General features: G+C 39.8%; 1 protein-coding gene across 2 annotated transcripts in view; it reads left to right on the top strand.

The window, feature by feature from the left end:
* Positions 1-12,804: 12,804 nt before the first annotated feature.
* Positions 12,805-21,807, top strand: part of hmcn1 (hemicentin 1) — a 99,151-nt gene continuing 90,148 nt past the window's right edge. For both annotated transcript variants that reach the window (XM_053686941.1, XM_053686946.1), the window contains exon 1: positions 12,805-13,252. In XM_053686941.1, the coding sequence (XP_053542916.1) occupies positions 13,000-13,252 (253 nt within the window). In that variant the 5' untranslated portion in view covers positions 12,805-12,999. The remainder of the gene's footprint in view (positions 13,253-21,807) is intronic.

Here is a 21,807-nt window from a genome sequence, read left to right on the forward strand (position 1 = left end):
AGAGAGAGAGAGAAGGAGGTTGCGTAAACATGCAAAAACACTGACAGGTATGAAGAACTCTGCCTGCTTTCTATTTCCCTGGCTTACTGAGAGTCACGTGTGTTTTATTATATTTCTCTGGTGAAGGCCATTTGTGTGATACGTTAGATAAAAATGTGTCATTTAATAGGGGGAAAAAATCCTGTAACAAGTCAAGATAATAATAGTAATGATGATGGTGATGATGATGATATACCCTGCACCTATAGCCCCGGTTCCAATCCCCCCCCCCCTCCCTAATAATGAATGACTTCCTTTAATTACAGATAAGGAATGTGAATTGAGTGTGCCTGTGATAACTTATCTATCTAAAGTACAGATGGCGAAGATATGCAGATCTCAGAGGCAGCTCCATCGCAAGCATCGCAGCGCTTTTCTTTTTCTGGAGTTGTAACAGCTTTCCTTAACAGCTTCTTCTTCTTTTTATTTTTATTTTGTATTTTCCAAATGCATGCATCTGATATACTTCCCAGCCCCGAGAATTTTCTGACTTTTTGGACAGTACTGCATGTTGATCTTGGCAATGTGTATCTTAGTTTTATATAGACACAATAGTAAAACAGTATTCAGTGGAAGTGTTATCAGAGGCCTCAAGGGTGTGAATGCCAGATGTCTCATTAGCAACACTCTCAGGTTTGTGTACTGAGATGTTTAAGTCAATATCGGACCAGGACACAGAACAACTCGCATTGTGTTCTCGTGTCCGCTTACGGTCAACTGTTTCCTCCTGTATTGCAGTTTGTAAGAGAATTATTATGTAACGAGCAGACACACACACACACATCCGCCTCTGAGAACCGAGGAAGTGGAAACTGTATGAGAGTAATGCGACTGTGAGAAGTATGGGAGACTCTGTGAAGTTATGGTGTTTTCCAAATTAATCGTATATTAATGCCATAATAGGATTTCCATCCATCCATCCATCCATTTTCCATACCGCTTATCCTACACAGGGTCACGGGGAGCCTGGAGCCTATCCCAAGGAACTCGGGGTACAAGGTGGGGGACACCCTGGACGTGGTACCAACTCATCACAATCACACACATTCACACACTACAGACTATTTGGAAATCAGCCTACAGCACATGTCTTTGGATTGGGGGAGGAAACCGGAGTACAAGCAGGAAACCCCTGAAGCACGCTTAGAACATGCAAACTCGGGATTCGAACCACCAACCCCGAAGGGTTGTAAATCGTCAATTCATGTTCGGATTTGTAAAATCCTCAGCTGTTATCTCTGCCTCGTTTTTTTTTATTAATTTTTTTTAGTACAATCCTCATAGTGTCAGTAATATACTGTCCCTGTGAGTTGCTACTATAGTATAATGATAATGTATCCGAGCTACTATCCAAACTACTCTTCTTGAGAATCTGACGCCTTCTGAGCAATCAGACCTGAGAATTCAACAGCGCTGTGGTATCATTGTTGACATTGTTATTACATGTCTTGTTTAACGTTGCTACTGTTTTGCCAAAACCAGTTTGGAATGCAAACGGAAAAAAAAAAGAAGCGTGGACAATTCCCAGGGCTTTGCTTATTAATCACTTTGTTTCTCGCTATCTCTGTGAATGCGGTATTCGTGAACACACATTGTTCCTGAGGCTGTGGGTCAGCAAACGCCGTTCTCACGGACACGGCGTTCCTGTTTGGCATGTCAGATGGAGACACGGAGATGAAAGTGGTGCCAGCTACACAGCTCTGTGAGCCTGCGAATGAATGCCAGGCTTTAGTCTAAACAGTCTGTTCACTTTAACCTCTGCTAAGCTGTTATTGTATGAGTGGGGTTTTTTTTTTCAGCAATACACAGTTTCCTTTGAATGTGTCCATTTACATGCATGTTGAAGTCACAGTGCTTTACAGTGTGATCATATGTCAGCGTCTATATCCACACTTCCTCTTCTCTTCCCCTGAACAACTCTTGCTTCCATGGTGTGTGTTTCCACATGTCTGCACAGACAATTATATATATATATATATACCAAACCACCGAAAATCACTGCAAACCACAGCAAATCACATAAGCCATATATATATGTGGTTTGTGGTGGTTTGTAGTGGTTAGAGGTGGTTTGTGGTGGTTTGCTGTAGTTAGAGGTGGTTTGTTGTGGTTAGAGGTGGTTTGTGGTGGTTTGTTGTGGTTAGAGGTGGTTTGTGGTGGTTTGCTGTAGTTAGAGGTGGTTTGTTGTGGTTAGAGGTGGTTTGTGGTGGTTTGTTGTGGTTAGAGGTGGTTTGTGGTGGTTTGTTGTGGTTAGAGGTGGTTTGTGGTGGTTTGTTGTGGTTAGAGGTGGTTTGTGGTGGTTAGAGGTGGTTTGTGGTGGTTTGTAGTGGTTAGAGGTGGTTTGTGGTGGTTTGCTGTAGTTAGAGGTGGTTTGTTGTGGTTAGAGGTGGTTTGTGGTGGTTTGTTGTGGTTAGAGGTGGTTTGTGGTGGTTTGCTGTAGTTAGAGGTGGTTTGTTGTGGTTAGAGGTGGTTTGTGGTGGTTTGTTGTGGTTAGAGGTGGTTTGTGGTGGTTTGTTGTGGTTAGAGGTGGTTTGTGGTGGTTTGTTGTGGTTAGAGGTGGTTTGTGGTGGTTTGCTGTGGTTAGAGGTGGTTTATGGTGGTTTGTTGTGACCAAATTGAAAGTCAGAGTTTGTACAGCAGAAATGCTCCTCAATCAGGTTGAATAATCTGAGAAAAGATGGCATTTATTTCAGGGTTTATTTCAACAAACTTTGTTTACCTGCAATTTTGTTTTTCTTCATGTGTCTGTTCCTGAATGCCACGTGGTCTGTCTCATCTGCTTCTTATTCCTCACTGCTTATTCAGGAAAGGCTCACTGAGGTTCCTGAAGTGTATGAAGTCAGATCACAGTCGTAATCAAAGTAATATCACTCTGATTAAGATGTTTTTTGAATCCATTCCCAGAATACCACTGGCTATCTATCAATATGAGAACTACTCTCAATGATACAACAATAAAACATCCAATAAGAGATGTTGGTTATTAAGTCATAGTGTTATTATTATTCCTGTTGAAACAATTAACACTTTTTGACTATATAGTATACAAGAGAAATTATAATCTGGTATCACTCAGATGAGGATGGGTTCTCTTTTGAGTCTGGTTCCTCTCAAGGTTTCTTCCTCATGAAGTCTCAGGGAGTTTTTCCTTGACACCTTCACCTCTGGCTTGCTCATTAGGGATACATTTATGAATTTAAAATGTATATTATGAATTTATATATTTCTGTAAAGCTACAATAGTCATTGCTTTCAATTGATTAAAAAATATATATATATATATATTTTTGGTTATGTAATTATTTTGTTTTGCTTCATTTTTTCTTACACTACATTGTATGAATTTATTAGATGTTTATCTTTATTTATTTAGTTTTGTCATTTTTTTACTCCATTTATTTGGCTTGATACTGTATTATGATTTTTATATATTTGTTATAAATTATGAAAATAGTATTATTATTGTAAGATATTTGTATATCATTAGTCTAGTCCTGTTTTTCAATTGTTGTTTTCTTTAACTGTACATCTCATGTTTATTTGTTTCATGTTTACATGTTTATTTTATTCATATTTTTATCCTTCTATCCTTCCTGTAATGTATGCGGTTGATATTTTTTCTACGTAAAGATTTTTTTTGTAGATGTACATTTTTTTCTATGTAAAGATGATTCATGTGGATTTGAAACATCTAAAGGACCCTTTATATGTTATCATATTATTGTATATTTATTCTACAATGTCAGCCTGCCTCTTTTTTTTAACATTGTGGATGAGTCACTGGCTGACTGAAAAATGAGCAGACAGCAGGATTAAAGCATTTTTTTTGTTCAACTCCCAGTGATAGCAAAGATGCATTAAAGCTGTCCATCTTTCAGACAGTCTGAAAGTTTTTCATTGTTTAAGTTACAGTGCCCTCCACTAATATTGGCACCCTTGGTAATTATGAGCAAGGAAGGCTGTGAAAAATTGTCTTTATTGTTTAAGCTTTTGATTTTTTTTTTTTTTTTTTTAAATCACAAAATACTCTGCTTTCATGGATATCAGACAATTGCAAACACAACACAGCTTTATCAAATAAATATAGGTGTGCAACAATTATTCGCACCCATATGAATTCATATGAGAAAAATATATTTGAAGTATATTCCCAGTGATATTTGTTTAGTACACCTGGATGACTAGGAACAGGAAATTGTTCAACCAATCACTTTCTGTTTCACAGGGGTATAAATATGAGGTAACACATAGGCTAAATTCCCTTAGTCATTTATAACAATGGGTAAGACTAAGGAATATAGCTTTGATGTGCGGCAAAAGGTTGTTGAGCTTCACAAAATGGGAAGCGGATAAAAGAAAATAGCACACGCATTGAAAATGCCCAGTTCCACCATCAGGGCAATAATTAAGAAGATCCAGTCAACTGGAAATATTATGAATCGACCTGGAATTGGACGTGTGTCTATATTGTCTCAACACACTGTGAAGAGGACGGTTCGAGTGGCCAAAAAATCTCCAAGGATCACAGCTGGAGAATTACAGAAGTTAGTTGTGTCTTGGGGTCAGAAAATCTCCAAGGCTACAATCCGAAGTCTCCTACATCACCACAAGTTGTTTGGAAGGGTTTCAAGAAAAAAGCCTCCACTCTCATCCAAAAACAATTTCAAGCGTCTTCAGTTTGCCAGACACTACTGGAACTTCAAATGGGATCGGGTTCTATGGTCAGATGAAACTAAAATAGAGCTTTATGGCAATAAACACCAGAGGTGACACACACAATGAGATGTGGAAAAGTACCTCATGCCCACGGTTAAATATGGAGGTGGATCTTTAATGTTTTGGGGCTGTTTTTCTGCCAGAGGACCTGGACATTGTGTTAGGATACATGGCATCATGGACTCTATCAAATATCAACAGATATTAAAAACCTGACTGTCTCTGCCAGAAGGCTTAAAATGGGCCGTGGTTGGATCTTCCAGCAGGACAATGATCTAAAACATACATCAAAATCAACACAAAAATGATTTACTGACCACAAAATCAAGGTTCTGCCATGACCATCCCAGTGCCCTGACCTGAACCCCATAGAAAACCTGTGGGGTGAACTGAAGAGGAGAGTCCACCAGCGTGGACCTTGAAATGTGAAGGATCTGGAGAGATTCTGTATGGATGAACGGTCTCAGATCCCTCGCCATGTATTCTCCAACCTCATCAGGCGTTATAGGAGAAGACTCAGAGCTGTTATCTTGGCAAAGAGAGGTGGCACAAAGTATTGACTAAAAAGGTGCCAATAATTGCTGCACACCTATATTTAAGAAAGATATATTTTTTGATAAGCCTGTGTTTTATTTGCAACTGTTTGATATCCATTAGTGCGGAGTATTTTTGTGAATTTTCAGTAAACAAAAGATAAAAATGATAAACAATAAAGATTCTTTGCTCATATTTAACGAGGGTGTAAATATTAGTGGAGGGCTCTGTATGAACCAGTCTTACTGCATGCCTCGTCAGTTTTGTGTAAATGCTGGCTCCGGCTTCTCTCATATTTCACTTCTGTTTCACTTTAATGAATTGTCGTGTGTTTATGAGCAGTATGCAGTGATGCGTGTATGAGGGAATGGTGTGTGTTGTGTTTTTTGTGCAGACGCAGTGGGCCATGCTGATGCGTGGTGCTAAATCACAAAGCAGGCTTCTATGGGGATTAGGTGCAGAGTAAGGATAGGATTAGGCCTTTTGATTTATATGGTTATAAAGCTGCCGCCTCTCTATTGTATTTAGGATACGGTATGCGGATCGGCAAGACTGGAAGTTGTGTCATTTGTTTTTGAGGCTGGAGGGCACATGTTGACCTTGTAAAACATTCCACACACAAATTGGTGTAGGAATGCAATTATCAATACGTAAAGTGCACCTGCTATGGTTTTTCAAATTTTACCTTTCATGTAGTGTGCTAAAGAGCTGTTCGTGAAAGTAAAAACGTCTGCAAAGTTTCAAAAATCAAAGCCCACGACAAAATGGGGAGTTATTGACTCCCAAAAGAAGGAATCGATTCTGAACAGCTGAAACGAGTCATTAGTCATTCCAGACTTACTTCCTGTACTAACCTACGTAGGTTTACAAAAAGCTGAAACTCGTTATGGTAGACCATAAGACAGCGGTAGACCAATCACAACAGACTGGGACATCTGACCAATCAGAGCAGAGTATGCTCTCTGAACAGAGGCGTTTAGAATGAATCCTTTAGAACGATTCATTGAACGAGTCATTTGTGGCACTGGGGGAAACAAAGGTAACGCTGCAATTTAAATTATGAGCAAATTAAAATGTTTTTTGTTCTTGGATGCATGTAAATCTATCGTATGAGACCTTTAACACAAAATTAGGCACGTTTCAAAACCATAATAGGTGCACTTTAATGAACACAATTGCTCAATACCAGGGGTGGAAGATATTTGGATAATTGTACTTCGTTACCAAGGAGGCAGGAAGTGGGGCTTCTGAGGGTAAAAGAATAAAACGGCTACTAAAATTTATAATAATAATAATAATAATAATGATAATAAATTACACATAACATGGTATGGTGCTTAAAATTCCAGCACCCTCAATGTAAAATATCTTCCCACGTCCCTGACTTGTACTCTTACGTACTTACTTTTCCAAAACTTCTTGAATTGTTAGACTCAAATTCCGCATTACTCATTTGGAGGTTTGGAGAACTTTCTGTTTTGATTTGGCAAATCTCTGGCTTTTGGCTTCAACCCCATGTTGCTCCATGTTAAGCCCCATTTCGTGAGAAAGTAAGCAAATCAAAGCTATCACGACAGTGCATCACAGTGGGGGCCTCTACACTGCAAAACCAGCATGTGACAACTTCTCACATTTTCAGACTGAGTCACAGCAACTGTTGACATGTTGTTTTTTCTTCAGAACGTGGCTTGTGCCCGCAAATTCTCTGCAGTCCTCTGTCCTTCTTCGCTATTAAATACTTCCAATCACTAGATCTACTACGGGTTAAAACGTATGTGTGTGTGTGTGTGTGTGTGTGTGTGTGTGTGTGTGTGTATATATATATATATATATATATATATACATACATAGCTAGGAGACACCAATTTATATATATATATATATATATATATATATATATATATATATATATATATATATATATATATATATTAATTGGTGTCTCCTAGCTATGTAACCATAAACATTACATCCAAAATTACATTAAGAAAAATATATTTAAAAAATCTGATCCGATTCGCCTGATAATATGCCTTTGGACAAATTTCTAGGACCACTACGTTCTATGCGGGGGTCAAATTTCACACCTCCACTAACAGGTCCGTTCAGATTCTCAGCTTGTCTTCAAACGTTGGGAAACAGAACTGGTCGAGGTGATTCCAGAAGTACTTTGGGATAGTGTACTTGAGAAGTGTCTTTTACATGGTGTCCCAGAAGTCTCTATACACATCATGGACATTAACACATTTTAGCAAAATGTCTTCCAAAATTTTTCATACTTAGTTTATATTATGTATATTTTTTTCAGATAGGCTTTGAGAACGCCTTTGACGAAATACGAAGGTATTTAAATCGTTCTCATGGCTGGATCGGGAAAGCTGTCGCGATGGACTTTAACAGGAAACATGGTGAGCGCATTACACACACGTCACTGTCACCAAACGTATTAACAAATTCAAATAGACTGGAAGTGTTGCGGACTGAAAGAGAAGAACTGGACATCCATGAACATCCACTGATCATCCATGAACATCCACAGTCCCCTGTGTATGGAGACTTTTGGGACACCCTGTATATGTGATAAGCATGATATTACATATCAAAGGATCAAAATAATGTTATTTCTTCTAGTTACTGTTGTAAGAAAGAACGAAAGAAAGATAACTACCAAATGATTTGTAATAATGTTTGATGTTTGATACTAATTTCAAAAAGTATTTGTAATTACTTACCTAAGATTATTATTATTACACTAAAAGAGACGTAAGCCCTGTTGAAAAAAAAAAAAGTATAATTTCTGATATACACAGTATCTGGTACTGTGTGACTTTCACCTTTGAACGCACACACACACGCACACACACACACATCCACTTCCAGGCTTCGTTCCAAGTCCTTCACAGCCAAATGAACGTGCCTGTCCAAGATAAACTGCTGTTTCATCACTTCTGGTGAGTGAAGATACGAGAGCGGGACACCTGTATCAACACAGCCTAGGAGGCATTCAGTTTAAAGTGACAGGAGTTCTCTTTCTAAAAATGGTCTAAGGTGAAACGTTTGGAAAATCCTGTACGCAACGAAAATGCAGTCCATCATCTAAGCCCTGAGACCATAGACAGTGTCTATAGATAGCGTCATTTGCAATGCAAATAATCCTCATTTAAATCAGTATAAGGCTACTTGGGCTTGGCCTCATCATACACATGTTTCCACAAAATCAGCGAGAACTTTTGTCCCATTCAAGTACATGAAGATATTGAGAAAATTGGGTAAGATTTGATGAACCTTTGCTAACACCACCTTCGTATGTGGTAAAATTGTAAGCTCGATATTCTGTAGGCTGTTCAGTTAAATTATACATTAACCTGCATTTAAAGGCTTTCTATATGCCCTTGAGCTGTGTGTTGGTGCTTATTCACAGCTGCAATGAGTCGTAGTGTGTAAGATTTTACTAGTCCTATGACTCCCTCTGGAGTACTTCTACTTCAACTGCAGCAGCTTGAAGACAACGAATGAACATTTACGGCGGGGGAAATAAGTATTGAACGTTTTCAGAAAATATATTTCTAATGAGACTATTCACATGAAATTTTCAGCAGACATCAGTATTAACTCAAGAAATCCGGAAATATAAAGAAATCCGAACATTAAAGTCTATAAATGAAGTTATGTGTAATAAAGTGGAATGACACAGGAAAAAGGTATTGAACACGCTAAGTGAAATGTCTTTAGTACTTAGTGGAGAAGCCTTTGTTTGTAATGACAACTTCAAGACGCTTCCTGTATGCAGAAATTAATGGGTCGCAGTATTCAGGTGTGATTTTTGCCCATTCTTCTAAACATATTGTCTTTAAATCTTGTTCAATTGGATTTAAGTCAGGTGATTGACTGGGACATTCTAACACCTTGATTTTTTTCTCTGAAACCAATTGAGAGTTTCGTTTGCTGTATGCTTTGGATCGTTGTCCAGCTGGAAGTCCACCCACGTCTCATCTTCATCATCCTGGTGGATGGCAGCAGATTCTTCTCAAGAATCTCCCGGTAAAGGGCTCCATTCATCGTTCCTTCAATTATATGACGTCTGCCAGTACCATGTGATGAAAAACAGCCCCACACCATGATGCTTCCACCTCCAAACTTCACTGTTGGTGTAGTGTTTTTAGGGTGATGTGCAGTGCCATTTCTTCTCCAAACATGGTGTGTAGTATGACAGCCAAAAAGTTCAATTTTGCTCTCGTCTGACCAGACTACACTCTCCCAGTATTTCATAGGCTTGTCCAAATGAGTTGTAGCAGACTTTAACCAAGCTTCAACATGCCTTTTCTTTAGTAATCGACTATTCAATTCACTTGAGCATCAGTGAACGTTTGCACCTTCTGTAATAGTCGTGTATGAGTCCCTCAGTCATCCTCAGTGTGAAAAGATGGATCTCGACATCATATAGCCGCTGTTGGAAAGGGGTTAATTATGCAGAAGATGCTGGAAAACTAAAGAATGTGCAGGACCTGGAGGATTTTTCTGAAGAACACTGGGCAGTTTAACTGCTCAGGACAAACAAGGGACTCGTGAACAACTCTTACAAAACATAAACACAGTCGCTGATCATCCAGGTAACAACACACAGGATTAATAATCAAGCGTGTGTAAACTTTTGAACTGGTTCGTTTGTGTAAATTGAGTTATTATTGTGTCTTGTGGACTATATGTAAATATATGTTATGTGAAATAGATTACTCAGGGCAGGACTAAATAAAAAACAAAATGCTTTTTTTATGATCCACCTTATTATTATTATTATTATTTAAAAATTATTGTTAACATTTGCACATTCTGCAAGGCGTGTGTAAACGTATGACCGCAACTGTAGATAAATTATACAGTTTCTTTCCAGTTACAAATAGCATCCAAGTAATCTGATATTGTTTATTATTTTATGCTACTATACACTGATATGCGTCCAATGCACAATATTATGGAAAAAAAATAATAATTAATGGACATTGATTCAGCTGTGTGCTAACTACTCATACTGTAATGTACCTCATGCCCAAAAGGTGGCGATAGGTAAAGGGTAGGCACTGAAAAACTTCAGAGAGCTGAGCCACATGAAATAAAATTAATATGGAATTTAGTTACAGTGTCTCACAATATATTGGTTATAACCATTGCATTAAGAAAGCCTTTCTGTAGAAATATATGACAGGTGTTTTTGATGTAATTAGAAAATTAGTGTAAATTGCTGACTTGTTCATTACATGATACATTTCTGGCTCATGCATGTGCAGTCTACAGTGACTTGCATAAGTATTCACCCCCACCCCCTTGACCTTTTCCACATTTTGTGTAGCTACACCCTGACACTGAAATGGATTTAACTGAGATTATATGTTATAAATCTACACAAAATAACCCATACTGTTGAAGTAGGGGAGACAACATTTATATAATTAGCAAAAATATTTACAAGTAAAAAAAACCCCCAAAACCCTCTTGCTGTGAAACCCCTAAATTAGTTCTCGTACGACCAGTTGCCATCAGAAGTCACATATTTGGTTAAATGGAGTACAACTGTGTGCAATTAAAGTGTCACATGACCTCAATATAACTACACCTGTTTCTGGAAGAATCCTGAGTTTGTTAGAGGACATACTCAACCAACCAGCATGTTGTAGACCAATGAGCTATCAAAATACCTTCGAGACAAAAGTTCTGAAAAAAAAGTCAAACTAATCATGGTTTTGTCATTTTAAATAATCCTAAACTTTGTACATATAGAAGAGCGCAATTAAATCCATAAACATAAACCTGTGACAATTTTCACACATACAGCAAAATCCCCAGTGCTGATTTAACACCCAGCGTGATGAATTTACACCCTACAGTGTTTATATAAGTCCATTGGGCACAAATAATCACTCTGGGTGTTAATTCAACACTAGGGATTTTACTGTCCAGCTAACCACACATTGTTCCTAGGATAGGCTCCTGATCCACCATGACACTGACCAGTATAACCTGTCTACTGAAAATGAATCAAATAATGAGCCCTTTAGTTAGCTAGCTAGCTATATAATAGCAGAATTAACAGCCTACTATAAGTACACTACATGGCCAAACGTTTGAAGCACAGAATTGTCCAGAATGTCTTTGTATTCTGTGAATACCCGTATTTTTGCTGCTAACTTATAACAAATATCACATTTAAATTCTTGTCACCACTATACACTTTACCTGGCCATGTCCATATATGGTATAAGCTAATCTTCTGAGTACTATGTTATATTTACATTCATTATATTGTTATTCATTTGCACTACCTGTTATATCAGACACTTCCACACTAGGACTGAGTGCTGGTTGGTGCGACACTGTCACTTACTGTGCCTGTTGTCCTGTTTTAGTAGTTATTATACTGTCCTGTGTTGTTTGCACACTTTATGTAGAAATGTGTAGGTCTTATTTAGTTCTGTGAGGTCTCATGTGGTTAGTGTGTTGTTCTATGTAGCACCGTGGTCCTGGAAGAAAGCTGTTTCGTTTCACTGTGTACTGTACCAGCTGTATATGGTTGAAATGACAATAAAAGCCACTTGACTTGACATAACAATTTCCCTTCACTGGAACGACGACAATGCCCCTGTGAACAAACCGAGCTCCATAAAGACATGGTTTTCACAAATGCTCTTGTAGCTGAATGAACACAAATCCCCACAGCCATGCTCCAAAATCTAGAGGTTATTATTACAGCAAAGTGGGATTAAATCTGGAAAACTATGTTCAAGAAGCACATATGGGTGTGACGGTCGGGTGTCCAAAAACTTTTGATCATATAGTGTATGAAATCCCACAACACTGCTCACAATACCAGTGTTAACCCTCCTATTATGTTCGATGTCTGAAATACTGATTAATCTCTCTTTTACTCTTTGAAATTTCTTGACTTTCTTCATGTAGAGTCACGAACGTACATGCAAATATTTCTTCTCGGACAAGCCATAATAAAGGTTTGTTTATTCTTTGAAGCCTTTCTTTGCTGTTTGTGTGTGTGTGTGTGTGTGTGTGTGTGTGTGTGTGTGTGTGTGTGTGTGTGTGTGTAAACTATGGAACACATTTTGACCCATAACATAATGGATGTAACTTTTTCCCCCCCAACATAACAGAAGGGTTCAACAACAACAACAACAACAAATAAAGTCTTGTAGTGTTTGTTTTGTTTTTTTCTTCTTCTAAAGATTACTAAGTAGCCTAATAGGCTAATAATTCACATTTCATCCTAAAAACAAAAACAAAAACACAACAGAATGACATGAGTAAAAATGAGTCTTAAAATAAAACCTCTTCCCGAGAAACCCATTAAGCGTTAATTCAACACTTTTAATTAACTAGACCTACACGCACGTGCGTCTTTTTGAAACCCCGCCCCTTAAAAACCCCGCTGTCCAATCAGAGTGCAGCTGTCCTTCATTAATTTGCGCGCGGCTCCTGTTGTTCTTCAGCAGCTGGGCAGATCAGTGCAGTGTTCTTCTGCGCTCCGGAGGAGGAGGAGGACAGACCTCTGGAGCTTCAGTGTATATCCCACTTACCTTTTCTACACTTCTTCTTGCTGTTCAGTTTTTTTTTAAGGGGGTCGAAAGATTCTGACATTGTTTCCCAAATGCCTCGTTGCTGAAACTAAACAACAACAACAACAACAACAACAACAACTTCTCAGAAATGGGTCCGGGTCGGTTGTTTATTTTGGTGCCGGTTCTGGTGTTGTTTTTAGGAGTTTTGTCAGCTACACAGGACTCTGCAGAACAAATCCCACAAGGAGCCTCGACTTTAGCCTTCGTCTTTGACGTCACGGGGTCCATGTATGATGACTTGGTGCAAGTTATTGAAGGAGCTTCGAAGATTCTGGAGACGTCCCTGAGCCGCCCCAAGCGACCGCTCTATAACTTCGCCCTTGTGCCTTTCCACGACCCGGGTAAATACCTCCTCAATCCGCCCCCCCCCCCCCCCCCCCCCCCTCCCCCCTCAACACACACACACACACACACACACACACACACACACATATACACACACACACACACACACACACACACACACACAAAACTCTATTTAACTGCTTTCATACACGCTTCATATTTACTCCAGCTGTTTTCTTCTCTCCATGACAAAGCCTTAGAACGCAGCCTCGCGACATCAATTAGATCAGTAGCAAAAGCGCGTGCGTCTTCACGCCAGAGGTGCGACAGATGTTGCGGTTTGCTGACACACCAATGTCGAATGCACACCTAAGGTGTTGGATTAACTCCTGCACGAGGCATTTCTTTTCCGCTGGACTTGAAGGAACACCAGGAGCATTGGCGTTCAAGCGACATCCAGATGTTTCTTCACTTTTCCCCTCTTCTTTTTTTCCTTTCTTTCTTTCCATGATAAAGTGCATGCATTATGGAAGCACAGAGCCAGAACGGGTCATCAGGCACTCTTCTCGATGAATGGCGTTACACTTTGGTTAAGCAGGGTGAATTCGATGCTGGTAGGTGGTAAATAAACAAAGCGTGCCGGAACGAGTGACATGGCTGATGCGCAGATTCCTTTACGACATGTGAAACAAGCAGAGGTTTGTGGAGGTGTGACGGAACGGTGATAAGGTGAAAGCAGCGAGGTCTGGGAAATCCGTCTGAAGAAGAAGGCTTTATTTGTCGCAGACATTACAGCACAGCTTGCTAGGAAGTTGTGGTCAGGGCGCAGGGTCAGCCATGATACGGCAGAAAGGGTCAAGGGCCCAACAGTGGCAGCTTGGCTCTTCTGATCAGTCTCCCAGAGCCTTAACTGTTGAGCCACCACGTTCAGAATGTAATAAATAAACTGTTTGCCAGCACCACATCGGTTGTTCATTCATCAGTGGATGTTCTTGGACGTCCAGTTCTTCTCAATCGGTCCGCAACACTTCCAGCAATTCACTGCTGATTTACACTCCCATTGGAACTACAGCATACTTCTACATAGCATGTATAGAAGCCTTTTATACGATATCTTAACTCCTACATGGATCAGTTTTAGGCTCAGCCTCTGACACGACAAGCCTCGTAAAGCCGTACGCTAAATAGATTTTCCATCCACTCGTAGGAATCGCATTCAAGATGCGCATGGTTATCCGGTTACAGTTGCAGCCCGCTATCTGCTGTAACTAAACGAGCGAGCACAAAAGTAAAAGAGATGACCCTCAGAGAGGATGCAGGTTTTTTTGGGGTTTTTTTTTAAACCACTCTTCCAGATGTGCCGCATCATACCAAAAACATGTCGCATTCTTTATGCAGCCATGCTGATTGCTTGTATGGAGCCTGGAGGAGTGGCCAAAGAAAATAAATAAACCTGTTTTTGAAGAAAAGTAGGCGTGGACGTTACTTAAATAAATATTCAGCCTGATGAGGTTTATTTGTTTGGAAGTTGATGAAATGCCTCATTTCATGAGCTGATAGATTCCTTTAAGGTGCTAGAATCTCAAATGGAAAAGGATGTCAGCAGGTGTTCTACATAAAGTCCCTATACATAACGCTAAGCTATTTCTGACATTAGCGTATGTAGTCCTTATTCTGAGGTTCAGCTTTGAAGACAGTAGAAAGTTTTTTCTCTCTCTCTCTCTCTCTCTCTCTCTCTCTCTCTCTATCTCTCTTCTCTGCCGATGTTGACGCTGTTAAACGAAGGCATGCGTCTATTCCCCGTCCCATGCCGTGATCAGGAAGTGAGACCTGTTTGTTTTGGCCGTCTTGGAATCAGTGACCTTTGCCTATTGTATTTACTCAGCAAACTGGCCCATGGCCGGAAGACGGGGGAGTGCTGTTTGGAGACTTTTGGGGGTTCTGGTGTGGATAGATGTTCCTCTGATGAACTCTTAAGGCTAAGAGTGGTGGTGGGGGGGGTGAAGGAAAAATCCCTGTATCAATACAAAACGCCGCATAATCATAAAACACACTGGAAGGATAAGAAGAACAAATAATAATCAGTTCGTGCAGGATTTCACAGATTTTTTTTTTTGTCATTGTTGCAGCCAAAAAAGCTTTTTGTGCTTTATTTATTTATTTATTTTTTTTAAGGAAAAGTTCTTGAATTGGCGAAATTGCAATTGCACAAAGTTGTTTTGCATGGTCTTTCACAGTGATGTTTGTTGGTAAATGAGTCCTTTTGGCTGAATGTGTGTTGTGATGTCACATGACGCGTCTTGACCCAAATCCGTAGAAAATCTGCGGTAATGTTGAAAATGTGCAATCTCCTCCGAATTTTGTGGCGATTTTGCGTTAATGTCTGCGATCGCAGAATCACGAAATTCTGGAGGGACTGAGCAGTAGTGTGTTTGACGGCTTGGGACTAAACTAGTTGGATGTTGGGACATAACGTGCAGGGCAGTGGTCACCAACCCTGGTCTTGGTGAACCTTCCTGAAGACCATAATTGTGCCATCTAGTCATTGCCTTAAGAAGGTCTTGATCAAGTAAAACAAGTGTGTTACAGTTTGGTTGGAGATGAAACCTGCAGCAAAGTAGATCCCAATGAAGAGTGTTGGTGACCACTGGTGTAGCATACACGGGTATGAGCTTTTGAATTAAAGGTGCAATAGTCGATATTTAAACATTTCCTAATTACACAGATAACCTGCAATATATGTAAAACGTGACACAAAATAATGGTTTAAACCATGACCTCAGGATAAAAGTATTCTATGGCTGAGAAAACCCATTTGGAAATCTGACGTCCTGTAGATTCTATGGGCGGAGCTTTGTGAATATGGGCGGGATGATGCTTTTAACACCCTGCATATGGTTATTTTCCATTAACACTGTCCCGGGTGTGTTATCCCTCACATACATCAGTTTGCAATAAATGTCAAATTTATTGAAGAGCAATTCATCATAGTTTTTATCCGTTTCCAGGCACGTTTAATCTTAATGCGTAACCTAAGTTACTTGCGTTGGAACAGCTATAAATGTCGTTCCCTCGCCAGCAAGTTAATAAGAGCAAATAAAATGCAGTTTGTCATGATGCTGAAAAGCTGCAGCCTTTACAAACTGTTACAAAGCCCTGACACTGGAGACTCCTTCCAAAAATGTAACATAATGTCTCCTCGAAGAAAACTTCACTATATCAGCGTGTGCATGTTTGTGTGGAGCGACCACCACAGAGCTCCATGAAACCATGACTTGTGGCCAATCAGACTCGATCATGTAACAGTCCTGTGGTATAAATGAAATGACCACACAGCGCGAATCATTAGATGATCCCCGTATGAACAATAATTTTGATCAGATCATAAGTTTTGAAGATTTCCCACCACCGGAAGCACATGGAAGCACTTGCTCTGGATATGGGAGTCTGCTAAACGATGTAACTGTGCCAGACACGTATCTACTTTTCATGGGTTCTTCAAGACAGAGGCAGATTAAATATCTGCATCTGATGCCGTGATCGGTAAGTAAAATAGAAGGTATTCAAGCCAAAAATGAAAGACAAGTCTGATGACCCTGGCCAGGAAGAGGAAATGGAGTACGGCCTTCAGGCATGAGGTTCTGGAAAAAACATTATTAGGTGGCCTCACTGAGTTTCACGTGTCCTGAGGGGTTTTAAAAATCTCCTGCTCACAGCATGTGGCCACAGGCTTGCACTGACTGCACCTCTCTCTCTCTCTCTCTCTCTCTCTCTCTCTCTCTCTCTCTCTCTCCCCCCATCCCTGGCCTGTAAATGTACCTCCTGTGAAGCACATTCCCTGTTCCAGCATGTTTGCTTATGTGTACATACAAACAACCGCTGTAAAGGCTTTTCTAAGGCACAGTAAGGGGGAACAGCAGTGAGTGTCTGTGCTGTAACACGAATGCAAATGCTTGCACATTAATACACACTTCATCTTTTTGCCCTTTTCCGCAACAAAAGCAAGACGATATCATGACCTGAAGCTGTTTGGACAGTTCAAGCCACGTGATGAGAGACAGCATTCAAATGCATTCGGTTCCATTACTGTGAGACCTTTTTTTTTTTTTTTTTTTTTTTTTTTTTTTCTGGGTCGGAACAGTTTTCCCGAACATCCGCTTGAACAGGCGGACTCGCGTGTCACACTCTGGCCAGATGACAAGCGGGAAATTCGTTTGTTGTGTTTTGGAAGTCCGAGATAGTACTCTTTTCCAAAGCAAAGATGCACGTCCACACGTCTTGTGGTGTTTTACTGGGCGGACGGAAGGTCCTTCCTTCTTATTATTCTTATTTTCTGTCCTCACGTCATTCTTGGAGCAAAAGGATGCCTGACATCTGATCGGCGAGTGGCCGATCATCCAATAGCATGCCCATGGCGTTATTTTGTCTTGAAACGTTTTTGTCCTGGATCCTCGTCCCATCTTACCTACATGGCTCCGTATATATAGTTGTCTACATATTTCGACGCTCGACCCAAAGCTGCACTTAACCTTAAAAACATACAAACACATCTCCCTTGTTAAAGGTCTTCTTAGCACAACTAAAGCTTGAATGGCTCGAGTCCTCTTTGAATCCCCCGCCCAAGCTAGATTACAAGGATGGTGGGTTCGACAGGCCCATAATGATGCCATTAGGCAGGAATTCCTGGAGGGCGAGGCTTTTTTGTTTTTTTTGTTTTGTTTTTTGTTTCGTTTTTTCAACCGGAGTAGGGAGTGTGTCCAAATAGAGTATAATTCTCCTGTCTCATCTCTGTAATGACGAACAAAGAATATCATAATGGCCCCTAATTTGAGAGCAGCACATGTGCTTATGTCAGCGCCTCAGGTGTTGCACAACCAATCCTTTCCAAATAGTGTGCCGCCTTATTTGTAGCTTTACAGGCAGCAAAGACTTTCTTCAGAATATCGTGCATCACCAGTGTGAGTATTCTCAGAACATTTAGCATTTCTTGTGCTGAGGTCGTTGCCACCCTGTAGTCTGAAGTAATCTGTATCTCTAATTTTAATTTTAAAGATCTTCATTATTTCTTGGCTTAACACTGGATGACTGCAGTTCATTGTTAGCTAGTGATCTTGAATTCATACGTCACAAGATGTAGCCCAATGTTGTTAGCGATGACTTTCATGTAGCTCGCAAGACAACAAACAATTCTTGCTTACGCTTGTGTTTTTTTTTTCATGTCCGATGGGGATCCTACTCGGACAGTGGAGCCACATTATGTCGTGGGGTGTTTTTAAATGGATGTGGATTAGTATTTAGGTTGCCACTCCAGGAGAGTCATTGGATATAACCCTGTCCACCCCATTGTGAAAGGTCTTGCTAAGCACCTGCCAGGTTTCCCATCAGGAAAGCCTCCTACATAGCCTTCAAATCTACTGAAATGTCTCTTGCCAGACCAGTCTTCTGGATCTTCCAGATTAGTAAATCCTTTTTGAATGTAAACTCCTGGTTTTTTTAAATTGAGTCTCGGACCATGACGACGATCACAACGACAGCAGAAAGTGTTGAGAGAGATGTCGGTGTGCATCAGTACTTTAAGAGTTCGACTTGGAAAACCTTGGAAACAAAGATTGTTTCCTCTGAGAAACCATTTTTACTGGTTAAATCAACGTTTTGTTATTTTTTAATATCACGTAGCTCTTAAGGAGTTTGAAACATGACCTACTTTACTGTTTACTCTGGGAAAAGCTGGAAACAGAAATAGAAAGACTATTTAGTGCATTTTCGTGTGTGTGTGTGTGTGTGTGTGTGTGTGTGTGTATGTGTATGTGTATATATATGTATATGTATAGCTTGAGATGATGGTGGGGGGGGATGAAGGAACATCTGTTATTATTTTAATGCTTAAAGGTGAAAGTGTTTATTATAGTTTGCGGTGCTCACGTTTCCAAGACCGGCCCTTACTGGCAAAGCTTTAGAGAGACTACAGCTCTAGAAAAGATAAGAATGCCCGATTGCCAAGCCAGATCAAAGCAAACAGATTAGTCTTATATAATATGCAAATTGTCTTTGGGCAAATGTGTGTTTAAAATTGGATCCTTTATAAAACTGCTTGCTAAATTCTGATTTGTGGAGTTTCAAATTGTGGAGCAATTAGTTCCAGACCAGTTTGGAGGAATGGAAATGGAAATGAATGATATTTTGCTTGAAGCGAAAATTCCACAGAAAGCATAATCTTATTTGAGTGTTCCTGAAAAGATATGATGATTGGAAATCTGTTACTGGTTATTAATTTTCAGTCCATGTTGCCCACTAGCTTATAATTTATATCTTTACCGCCAACATCTCAAATGTTTTGGGTCAGCAGCACATATCCCTTGATTTAATTTCATTCATTCATGTCATTTTAATCGTGCCGTGTAGCACAGACTGTAATGATGCATGTCTTTAGATCATGGGTGAAGAAAAAACATCAACTAAAGTTATTATTATTATTATTTTTATTATTATTATTATTATTATTATTATTATTATTTCCCTCAGTTTAAACATCATGTTTAAAGTTTGCATTTGACAGATATACAGCTTTGGTATCACTTCAGGATCTGGTGTTCTAGGAAAATGATCACCTTCAGGTTGGGTGAGGTTGGTGCGGTTTCGTCTCATCACCCCGTCGTTGATTATTGTAACAGCGTACTCTTAATCGCCATTTAAAAGCCCAATCGTGATTTTTGCGATCGCAGAAATGAAGGCAAAGTCAAGCAAACTCTGCAATATTCGGAGGAGCTTGCAATTTTTAAAAAAAAAATTACCACAGATTTGGGCCCAGAGGCGTCATGTGACGTCATCACGACGCGCGTTCAGCCAAAGCCGTCTTCGATTCACGTGTGTCGAACATGAGCACAACTAAAAGGTCTCATTTGCCAAGCAATATGACCAATTTTGTGCGATTGCAATTTCGCCAATTCATGTAGTTTTCCACAAAAAAAAAAGCACAAAAACAATTAAAAAAAAAAAAAAAAGCTGCATCAAAATCGAGCATTTTTGGCCGGAGCTATCGCAAAACAGACTGTGTGAAATCCTGTACGGACTGATTGTTTGTTCTGCTTATCCTTTACTTCAAAGTGTGTTTTGATTATGCGGTGTTGTGTATTGATACAGGGATCCCCCCCCCCCCCCAATCTTCTGGTCATGTGGTCATGGGTCAGTTTGCTGTGTAAATACAATAAAAGGTCACTGAATCCAAGCGTAACCATTATTCATACATGTGTTTTTATTTATTTATTTATTTATTATTATAACCGTGATTCATTTTATTATTCCATTTTCTGACGTTGTCTCTCTTTACAAAGCGAGGTAGATGCTGCGCACCGATAAAGTGAATTTAACGAGATATAAATGTTAACGAAGTAATTGGTCTTTAGGCAAAACATCAAGCAGCGGTGGTGGTCGTGAAATTTTCCTCCGAGTAAGTCCTTTTTTTTTTTCAGCCCACAATTTTATGGCCCAGTTAAAAAGATTAATGTCTAGACTGTCATTAAAGCGAAGTTTTATATAATCGTGTTTTATATTTTAATTACGTTTAATTTTATTACTAGATGGGGAAAGGCATTTGGTCTGTATTAAGGATAGCTCCTTATCTGGCAGTTGCGTTGCTGTTGCCAACCTCACACGCTTACACTTGCCTTTTCAAAACTGCGTGTGGTGAGTGACATGCCGCATGCCTTTTTATTTTATTTAATTTCTCTCTCTCTCTCTCTCTCTCTCTCTCTGTAAGCACTGTTAAACTTTACATAAGCAGTTGACTGAACGGAGCACTTGAGGACTGCTCAGTGCTAGCATCAGAAAGGGAAAGAGCATCCCAGTATCTTTTTTTTTTTTTTTTTTTTTGTAAAAAAAAAACAAAAACAAAGGGGAAAAAAAGGTTTCTGTGCATTAAATTTTCATTCGTTCTCTTCTCGACCTCTGGCTTTCTTTCATTTCTTCCACACTCTCTGTTCATCGCTCATTCTTTGTCTCCCAGCCAGGCTTCATAGCACTCAAACATTTCCTGAATGGCTGCAAAAAAGGCCAGTCAGCTCTGTGTGTGTGTGTGTGTGTGTGTGTGTGTGTGTGTGTGTGTGTGTGTGTGTGTGAGTGTGTGTGTGTGTCTTTGGCCGACACAACTGTTGAGGTTTGACTGTGGCTTTCAGGTCAACCTTTTGTTATTCAGTAAAGCTTAGCATCTACAAAGAGACGGATCAGTCGGAATTGTTTGTGTACACATGCCTCATCGTTATTGAATTATTGTATATGGTGTTCATGTGAAACATAAATGTTCTGTTTTGCTTTCGTGAATAATAATAATATAAAAGTATCAGTTGAATAAAACCAGGGTAGTATGGTGCGTGGACTCGAACCGGACGCTTCTCTGATGCTCGGCCAGGGTGGCTCGAAAATCGTTCAAATGGAAACGACTTCGAAGTCTTAACACGCCGTGACGCTTAACGTGAAACGGCTTTTCGACGTCCCGTTCCAGCTTTCCTTATGATCACCGTCAAAGCGTTCCTGATCTCTCTTCATACGTTCACCCCTTCAGCGTTGAGCTCATGACTCATGGGTCAGTCAGAAACGGCTGTATTTTGTACGACGA

This window comes from Ictalurus punctatus, chromosome 2 (assembly GCF_001660625.3).
Source record: "Ictalurus punctatus breed USDA103 chromosome 2, Coco_2.0, whole genome shotgun sequence".
Classification (NCBI taxonomy): domain Eukaryota; kingdom Metazoa; phylum Chordata; class Actinopteri; order Siluriformes; family Ictaluridae; genus Ictalurus; species Ictalurus punctatus.